Below are 10,281 nucleotides of genomic sequence, written 5' to 3' on the forward strand. Positions count from 1 at the left end.
CCATCCAAAATGGCAACGGTACAAAAGCATTGAAACATTTCATTAGAGCGTTGAACCACCCTCCTTTCCAGTTTCCATGGGTGATTAGCATATGTATGGAATAAATTAATTTCCTGCATCATCATGCTTCTACTTTATCTCTCTCTATAAATTTGTGCGCTCTTTATTAAGCAAATAAATATAAGAATTATAATCCTCTGCCCGTGATCGATTTTTACGCTATCACTAATCATATCACGGCATTAATCAGCTCCCAGGGCAGAAGGTGATGTCATAGGTGGAAGCGCCGGAACAGGTGAAGGTGCTGCTGGCGTCGTCGTAGGCGTAGCTGTACGCCGACGGGCAGACGCTCTTGAACACCTGCGAGTAGTTGGTGGGCCCGCACGTCGCCGGCGTGCCGTACTGTCCGGTGCAGCAGTAGCGCGCGCTGCCGTAGGCGCCGCACGCGCTCTTGCACGCCACGACGCTGCCGCCGCCGGACGAGGCGACGACGCGGAGGTCCGCGGGGCACATGGCGTTGACGTCTCCCGCGCACGCCGCGGGGCGGCAGTCCCCACTGCCGCCGCCGCCCGAGGGCGCCACGCGCACCGGCACGTTGAAGCCGTCGACGAGGCTGACGTCGTAGAAGTCCGCCCCGCCGCTGCCCCGCCCGGCGAGCGTGACCTCGACGAGCGAGACCGGCGGCGCCGGCCCGCGGCCCTGGCACGCGACGTCGCCCGTGCCGCAGTCCGCCGTGGCGCAGGAGAAGCGGCCGGTGGTGGAGTCGACGCCGCAGCCCGTGCGCGCCCAGAACGTGCCCGACCATGCCCCCGACGACGGCGCGTCCAGGCGGGACGTGGCAGACGGCGCCAGGTAGAAGCCCGAGCTTGCCAGCGGCGGCGAGCTGGCGCCGTGGAGCGCGCCCACCCACACTGGGTGCTGGCACGCGTTGGTGAAGCTGAACGATGCCGCTCCATTCACGCCTAGCGCTGCACACATTCAATTCGCAGACGAAATGTAATACTAACTAGCTGTATATATTATATTTACATGCATGCATGAAGAGAGAAATCATGGAAGGATTCCTATAATAATGAAAAAAATCAAATCATGCAGGAATTAAACGTACTTAATAATTAATAAAGATAAAAAAAAAGGTTGAAGAAGACTCAGTCAAGATCGATTATAGGAAACAAAAACTTGATGTGAATCCAATTTCACGCACAGACCAGAAGTCCAGAACCAATGATGAAATCTGGTTAATTTCTCCGCAAGAATGCTGGATCAAACTATGAAAAAAAAAGCACCAAAGAACACAAAGAAAGAGCAAAAAACATGTGGGGAAAAAAAAAGAATCCCACCGCACCTGTGAAGAGAAGAAGCTGAAGAATCAGGAGAATGGCCGGAATGACCATCCTGCTAACTCCATTGCCTCCGGCCGAGAGTTGGAGAAGAAGGTGAGCTACCGCCATGGCAGTGGCAGCGAGTCGCGATCTCGATCTCAGAATCAGATAATGGCCGGGGCGATCTCGATCTGTCTTGTACGTGTATATATAGCAAGCAAAATCAAGAAGCTAGCTTGCCCCAGCAGGTACGGTGGTTGGTTGTAGCTTTGTCGTAGATAGATAGGCCGTGGGCCGGATAGAAGATGCGTGGAGAAGAGAAAAAGGCAGGCAGGCAGGCAACAGATGAAGAAAAAGTTTCCACCTTTTCGGCGAATTTATGTCGGCCCCTCACGCTTGGCGTGAGCTATCTATTTAGCATCGTATCGGGTGGTGTTTAAACGCCTGATTAAAATTTAGGAGGTACGTTGGGAGGATGTTGTATGGAATGTTCGGATATTAATAAAAAAATAAATTATATAATTTGTTAGTATTTCACGAGACAAAATTTTTAAGACTAATTAATCCAACATTAACATATGTTCATTGTAGCACATATTGACTTAAAAGATTCGTCTTATAAATTAGTATACAATTAATTTTATAACTAGTCTATATTTAATACTCTATATATGCATCTAAATATTCTTGCTAGCTGCATCACGCAGCAGCTGATTGCTGCTGGTCTAGCTTAGCTGTTGGCCTCACCTGTTGCAGCAGCAGAAAAGGGCCGGGCGATGATGGGGATGTGTGGTAATTGGCGTCACGTACGTACGAATCGAATCGATGTCTTAATGCACGGATCGTCATCACTTCAGTCCACCGATTACAGTATTAAATTGGTGTAGATCTGGCCCCCTTTTCCGATTTGGTGCAGGTTTGGTAGTGCTCTCTCCTGAACTGGAGAGAAACTGTACTGTCCGTGCCTGAGTCAATTGACAGGTGAACTGATAAGAGACTTTTCTATGTGTGTCAATTTTTTCGTATCCTCCATGCCACTTTTGTCAGTTTGGGTTTTAACACCGTGAAACTGCAGGTGTGAAAAAACGAAAATATTCTTAAGTTCAAATATGTTATTAATTTTTTTAGCATCTTAACGATTTTAAATGAAAAAACTCAAAACTAGAAAGGTGTAGATCTCGTCGAGATCTATAATTTTCATATAAAATTTATTTTCATTTAATTCCGCAAAAAAATATGATTTGATATGATTAATATATCTTAGAAAAATCATATTTTTTTGCGGAATTAAATGAAAAAAAATTATATGAAAATTATAGATCTCGACGAGATCTACAACTTTCTAGTTTTGAGTTTTTTCATTTGAAGTCGTTAAGATGCTCAAAAAAATTAATAACATATTTGAACTTAAGGATATTTTTATCTTTTCACACCTACAGTTTGACGGCGTTAGAGCATAAACTGACGGAAATGGCATGGAGGACACGAAAAAGTTAGAGTAGTGGCGCTGAAGACCGCTGAATTTTTTCAGAGGCACAAAGAGGATTACGATCTTTTATAATAGCACACAGGGAAAAGTCTCAACTGATAAAGGGGATTATTTTCAGAGGGCACAAATCAAAAAGATTGGCTAAAGTCCCCTTTGGCACGGCTCATCCAAAACGGCTTCACCGGTGAAGCCAAAGCCGGTGAAGCCAGAAAAACTAGCTTTTTCGGCTTCTAATTCATTTTAACCCTGGCTTACAAAACGACTTCACGCTATAGTGCCTCGATTTACGTAAAATAGATGAAGCCGAAGCCAGCATAAGCCGTGCCAAAGAGGCCCTAAATGTTGAAAACAAATGCATGAATCATGTCTCACAAGCTCCAAAAATCCAAGGGATTAATCGGAACCATGCCACGGCAGCGTCCATCCTTTCGGACGGGACGGACCCGCCTCGTGTCGCGCCCTTGCTTCTTGCGCCTTGTGCCGACCCAGCTCGTGTCGCGCGCCCTTGCTTCTCACGCCTTGCGCTGGACCCGCCTCGCGTCGTGCGTCCCTGTCAAGCCGGACCCACCTCGCGTCGTGCGCCCCTGTCAAGCCGGACCCACCTCGCGCTTACGCCCCCGTTCATGCCTCGTGTCGCACGCCGCCTGTGCCTCGTGCCGTGCTCCCCCGCACCACGTCAACGAGCTCCATTGGGTGAAAGCAAGTAGAGGAGCACATGTTTACAACCATATGTTTCATACGTTTCAGATGTATGTTGCATATGTTTCATCTGGATGTTGCAAAAGTAGATCTGGTGTTGCATATGTTGCAATGGCTATACACATATGTTGCAATTGTATGTTTCCAATGTTTCAGTTATTTCAAATATATGTTGCAAGTGTTGTATCTTGATGTTGCATATGCTGCAGTGGCTATATACGTAGGTTGCAAGTGTATATTCTAAATATTTTTCGGCTAGTTTAGAAATATGTTGTAAATGTTTTATCTAAATATTACATATATTATAGTGATTATGTATATTTATTATAAATATATGTTCTAAATATTTCACCTATGCTTCGTGTTGCCGATGTTTTCTTTAGCAGGCAGCATGCGAAAGTAGCAGCAGGCGCATATGGGTATGTGCAGCCCAGTAGCACATGTGTAGGCATGCAGCAGCATCTTGCGCATGCGGGCGTGCAGATAGACGTGCTCGGTATGCTTAGGTCATGACTGATGACATGCATGGAAGAACGATGGCATCTCCATCTCGCAAGTCTTGCATGGAATTAATGGCAGTCCAGCCAGCCGCCTCGAGAACCCGGCGGGGCATGCAACAGCAGCATTGGTCCGTTCGCGTGACTTTAAACTCAGCTTGATCCGCTTCTTTTTTTATCTGAAACAGTGTTTTTCTCTCACAAATTCCTCCAGATTTATCCAGATTTCTTCAAAATTCCTCCCAGCGAACGCGCAGCAGTATCAGACGCATGCGGGCGGGTGCAATGGGCGAGGCATGCAGCACTAGCATGTATACGCGGAGCAGGCAGGCACGCACGCGCTGGCGTCCGAACTGGGATAGCGTCCGAATGGGGGCTAGCGTCGGGACACGGCCTCACAACTTTCACAGATTTGTATAGCTTGTTTTCTACTTTTGTATAGAATTATACCCTTTATAAAAATGAGTTCAGTAGGGGATTTTCTGTACAAACTTATACCCTTTATAAAAATGAGTTCAGTAGAGGTTTTTTCCTCCTAGTTTCCTCAAAAAAAAAATTATGTACACATGAGATACGTCACTTTGTACGCTTTAGATCCGTTAGGCCCATGTGCAGATGTCAGTATTTTTGTATGCCCCAACATACCCTGCTACACCCCTCTCTCCGTGTCAATGACCGCGGGGTCCACCCATCGTCCCCTACCTCTCCTTCCTCCAGTTTGTACCTAGCCTCCACAGGCCAGCGGCCACCGTGGGGATAGAGAGCGGTGATGCGTCACGACGAAAAGGCCAAATTTTTTAGCCTTTTTTTGAAAGTTTTTCACAAATACGTCCCTAAAGGAAAGATTTTAGAATCTGGACCCTTAGCTCGGCGCCAGGGACGCCCTTAGCTCGGCGCCAGCTTCCCTGGCGCCGAGCTCTTGGGCTCGAGACCCACGTGGAGGTGACCCTGGCGCCAAGCTCGGCTCCGTAGATCTTGGTGTCGAGCTCGGCGTCAGGGTGAATGGCGCCGAGCTTGTGTTTTAACCCCGGCCCCAACCTTCCTGCTTGAGCCTTCTTCCTCTTCTTTCTCCTCTCTCGGGTTTTTTCTTTCCCCACTTCACCCTACCTCACGAATCGGCATATTAGACCTTGAAAACTTTGATTTGATCCATAGATCTTCGAGAGCAAGGTATCCTCGCTCTCTCCTAGTTTTTTTCATATCGATTCGATATATATATTAGTTGGATTTTTCAACCTAAGAATCGTCTTTATTTAGGGTTTCATTCTATCTCTCAATATTTGTATTATACAACCGTAGGATGATGCAAAGGCATAGAAAAGCTAGCAAATCTAGGCGCATGTAGTTATGTTATGAGTTCATTGTTGTGCATCAAACGACAAACCCTAGGTTTAGGGTTTAATGTTAATTGCTTTTGGTTCTTAGAACGAAATTGGTTGTATTGTAGTTATGGTTCTCATTGATATTTATTTGTGATGTTTTGATTTATGTTTGTTAAATTACATCTGTTTTGTTAGATGCAAGAAATGTTTTGGGAGGAGTTTTGGCGAAAACGGGGTCGTTCTCGAGAATTATACCCCGACGCGTCTAGCAAAGATGCCCCCGTCCCTCCTGACCTCCCTATCCCTAACTGTGACTGTGGTTTCCCAGCCCATGTTTTTCAATCAAAACATCCAGACACAGCAGCGTGGTGCTTCTACACATGCAGTCGTTTTAATGTAAGAAATTATTTCCACTATCTTTTTTCTTTATTTGTGTAAGTATGCTACTAATATTTTGTTGGAATCTCGTTGTGTAGGACCATGAGAGATGTTTTTTCTTTTAGTGGATCGACGGTGCAGAAAAGTTTGATCCTAGATACCTCATTTTCGACGATTGGTTTAGAGGGAGACATCCACGTGAGCACTTCAAGCGGTGGGTTCCACCCCCCTAACACTCCACCAATGATGGCTAAGGAGAAGCACCTAGCCGCAGTTAGATGACTCGAGGAACCTCCTCTGTGCGATTACGGAGATCGAGCTATGATAAACCCTGAGAATACGTTGGAGTTTATGTGTCCAAACAAGCATGAAGTAAGTGCAAAGTGTATGTGTTGAAATCTTGAGCTATATGTGTTCAAGTACTAATGTCACCTTATTTAGGTGTTTGCAATGGCGAAGTGTCATTTCAAGGAGTGGTTGTATGGTCCTAAGAACCAATGGCCAGAAGAACCGTGAAAGGTTAAGGAAAAGAAGAAAGAAAGGGTAATTTACAAAGCACCTCCTATCATGTGCGAATGTGGTGTTAAATCCAACTATGGCCTAGTCCCTTTGGAGCTTGGAATAGGCCATTATTGCAGCCATATGGTTGAGTATGATGAGGTTGGTTATTTTTGTGGTAAACATGAAATCGTATTTTGTTTCTTTTGCTAAGACATATATGATATAATATTTCTTTTGAACAGGGCACTAGGAAATGCAGGTGGGAATGTTATGATGGTCAAGCTAAGTTCTTGGATGAACTGAAGGGGAGGCAAGTAATTGCATGGAAGAGGAGATATGGACCTGACTACGTCAACCTATTCATTAAACATCACAAAGAAAAGATGCGTGAGTTTGCTAGACAGCGCGGTATTTGTAACCCGATTGATGTTGGGCTTAACAAATGGGGATTGAAGAGGTGGATGATGTTAGAGGAGGAGAGGGCAAGGAAGGAGGCAAGGGAGGAGACAAGAGTACAGATGCAGGTCTTGAATGAGCATGTTGTTGCATTATGTGTCAGTGAGTGCTTGAAAGTCTTTTTTTTGTTGCCTGATTTTAAATGTAATATAATCGCGTTGCTAACTGATTGCATTTTATACATGAAGGGTTTGGTTGTAGTGAGGAACATGCCATAGAGGTGGCTCATGCAAGGTATGAGGATAAGAAGTTAGATGAGCATAGATCGCGAGCTGGTCGCATCGTTCAATCACCGATTTTGTTGTCTAATGAGGAGGACGAGGATGAGGACAACACTGGCAGAATGAGTGAGCTCATTGCTCTAGCAGAGGCAGGCTTGTAGGTGCAGGAGGCTGAGGACGATACTGGTAGACTGAGCGAGCTCATCGCTCTAGCAGAGGCGGGCTTACAGACGGAGGAGGATGACGACGCATTCTTCACTCAGGCCGCAGCGGTCGCAGATGAAGTGGAGGCCGCTTACTATAGGCGACAGGTAGGTCAGAGCAATATAGGTGAGCCTAGCCACAACAACAGGGTTGTGGTAGAGGACTGGTACTCGGATGATGAGTTGCTTACTCAGTATGTTTTAGACTGAGGATTTGAAAGTGCATTTGCCCCCTATGTCTACTGTCGGCACGTACTTCTAGTATTATTATGTTGTTTAATGTGGCATAGTATTAGACTTTTCATTATGTGGTTGTTTTCATTATTTATGGTCTTAATATTCCGCTTAATATTATGGACGCATTGAAAATGCATTTGTGCCTTTTTAGCAGTGTAGTATGATTAATGATTCACGGAAAAAATTCGCAAGAGTTTCCCTTGTTTTAGGAGCATCTACAGTTACAAACAGAGACATCATTATATATTCCAAACATTTAATCATCCAAGGAGCAAAATGCAACCACAACGAACATCACAACCAACATAACATGTCCTGCATAGTACAAATAGTCCACAATGTCCATACAATCCAAAATAGTTACAGGAAAGTAAAAACAAAATCCATAATAGTACATACTAACATCTACCACAACCCTCACTGCCTCCTACCCTTGCCCTTACCCTTGTGACCGAGAGCGCTCGTACCTGGAGTGTAAGGGTCATGCGGATGGCGTCACCTAGTGCCTAGAGGCGGTGTTGGCTGAGTCAAGGGAGCGTCATGGAGCTGAGAGCGGCCAAGCTCCTCGTGCCTCAGGTCCACGTCGTCATCGTCGTCCTCATCCTCGTCCCCATCCCCTGTAGCTGCTTGGATAGAAGAACCCAAGCCTCCTCTGCCTACAGAAGGAATATACACGTCTTGCGTCGTGTCTGTCCTACAACCACAACGAGCAGTCGCACGGCGTAGCCGACGTGACAACCTTTGTTGTACAAAATTATGTTAACTAAAAGAATCTAACATATTAATAATATGTTTGAAAGAATATTTTGAATTTTATGTCTAGGAAGCTAAGCATGTAGTCGTCCCTAACTCTCGATCAAATGTGCTCAATCTCTTCAACGGAGCATTTGAGTGTATTGCCTGCAACAAAGTTCTCAGTAATAATACTTCTAAACAGATAGCAATAGGTTTTGTTTTCTTTTGTACAAGAATCTAACATATTATAAGGGTGATACGGCTTGAAGGTGGCACCAACTAAAATAGATAACTCCTAATGTTGGTCCAAGAACATCTAATGTATTGGTATGCAACTTAACGTAGAAAAATAAGGCAATTGACTTACCACTCTGTCCAAGATCGGTACTGCCTCCACCTGCCTTCTTGCACAAGTAGATTGGTCATACGCCGTGTCTTCATTGTCGGAGGACTCGATGTTGGCGTAGTCATCTTCTGTCCACTATACCCTCAGCCTGCAATGTGTCGCACACTAGTACCAAGCTTGGTATCGCTTGAACTCATGGGTCGTGTGCGACTCGTTGTTCTCGTCCACGTTGTCGTGCATCTCCTCCCATTGCTCAATGTATCTCCCAATTAAAAATCTTTCTGTTCTTCTGATGATCCAACCTGCACGTATGTCATCATTACTTGAATCCATGTACATGTTGTAATAACCCAAAAATCCATACACTAAAAATACCAACTACAAAATTTTTCCTAAAACTCCCATGTGTTGATGAGTGTCATGTATAGAAACCCAACCAAAGAGATGCATTAGGTCTAACCCCAACCCAAGTCAACACATGAGCATGGCATGCCATATGTTAAATCACGTTTATCTAAATGCTGACAAAAGAAACATAGCATATAATGTTAACTAAAATGGTGATTTGGATTTTCATCTGTTTTATGTAATGCCTAAAAACTCCTTTAAAGAAACACACCATAAAGTAATTATTACTCAAATCAAAGAATAAATGTTTAAAAAGAAAACTATTTCCATTTGTGTATAACAAAACTACACCTATTTTTGTTATACAAAATAGCTAAATAAATTCCTAATATATATATAATAATGATATGGGCATCATATCTAAAAGGTACACCAATTTGGAATTCAAATTTCAAACCAAATTTGAATTCAAAACAAAGAAGAAGAAAAACAAAATAGAAAAAAAGAAAAGGAAGAAGGAAGCCTCACAGCAGCCAGGCCTGCTCGGCTTCGCGGCCCAGCCAGCCCAACCGCGCCCGCCTTCCACTCAATGCACGCACATGCGGCCCATGAGCCGGCCCAGCACGCCGCTCACGCCCGCGTGCCCGTCTGCCTTGCTTGCTGTTGCTGCCACTGGACCCCACCCGTTAGCCTTCCTGTTCATCTTCTCCGCCCACGCCTCAACTGCCCGCGTGACCGGAGGCTGACAACGCTGGTAGGAGTGGGCCAGGGGGGGTCACGCCCAGGGCATGGCCTTGTCCCCTTGGCGCCGCGCCCATGCAACCACGCGTGGGCCATTGGATGCGATGCATGCGCCTTCGCCCCTCGATCTCCATCCGCCGTTCATCGAGCTCCATGGCCGAGCTTCGGCTATAAAAGCCCTGGCCCCGGGAGCCCTGAGCTCTCTCATCGCCCTGCGCGCCACTGTGTGGCCATCCACTATGCACTCGAGCCAAGAGAGAAGAGGGAGAAGAGGAGGAAGAAGGGGGAAGAGCTAAAGCCGCGCAACGTCGCCGGTGTCGCCGGAGCAGAGGACGTCGCCCTAATCAAGCACGTCGATGCTGCGCTGCACTACACTGCACTGCTTCTGGAGCTACATGGCCGCAACTCGCCACTGCATCACCATCCTATCTTCCACGACACCAAAGGTGAGCCTCAGCCTTCCCCTACTCACCACCGGACCTCACTGTGTCGGCCATGGCGCTCCACACCGGGAGCGCATAGGCCAGGGCCGTCTCCGGCCTCTAGGTACACATGCACTCACGCGCACATCCATGACCACGGCATGACTGCCCCACCGAAGCCCCATAGGGCTCCTGCGTGCCTGCACCGTTCACCACCGGACCACCGCCATGGCCGAATCAAGCCGCCACCGTGGCCAAGGCCATCGGAGGCTCTAGAAGTCCCCTCGACCTGCCCGACGAGCTCGCTGGAGCATCGTGACGCTCATGCGCACCACATGACTGGCTTTTGGTTGCTGCCACCATG

The 10,281-nt window shown here is 46.4% G+C and overlaps 1 protein-coding gene across 1 annotated transcript; it reads right to left on the reverse strand.

Moving 5' to 3' along the window:
• Nucleotides 1-5: 5 nt before the first annotated feature.
• LOC136494370 (thaumatin-like protein 1b) lies at nucleotides 6-1,612 on the reverse strand. Its single transcript, XM_066490538.1, has 2 exons — nucleotides 1,346-1,612; nucleotides 6-968 (listed from the first exon to the last, which is right to left on the reverse strand). The coding sequence occupies exons 1-2, from the start codon at nucleotides 1,449-1,451 to the stop codon at nucleotides 247-249; spliced, it is 828 nt and encodes a 275-aa protein (XP_066346635.1). The 5' UTR covers nucleotides 1,452-1,612; the 3' UTR covers nucleotides 6-246.
• Nucleotides 1,613-10,281: the final 8,669 nt, after the last annotated feature.

The sequence above is a fragment of the Miscanthus floridulus genome, chromosome 11 (genome assembly GCF_019320115.1).
Source record: "Miscanthus floridulus cultivar M001 chromosome 11, ASM1932011v1, whole genome shotgun sequence".
NCBI classification, from domain to species: Eukaryota; Viridiplantae; Streptophyta; class Magnoliopsida; order Poales; family Poaceae; genus Miscanthus; species Miscanthus floridulus.

Bases quoted from the DNA above. Each gene is read 5' to 3' on its own strand.
- LOC136494370 (XM_066490538.1), bottom strand. From the start codon at position 1,451: ATGGCGGTAGCTCACCTTCTTCTCCAACTCTCGGCCGGAGGCAATGGA. The intron at 969-1,345 runs GTGCGGTGGGAT...GAATGTGTGCAG, and splicing joins TCAGCTTCTTCTCTTCACAG to CGCTAGGCGTGAATGGAGCG.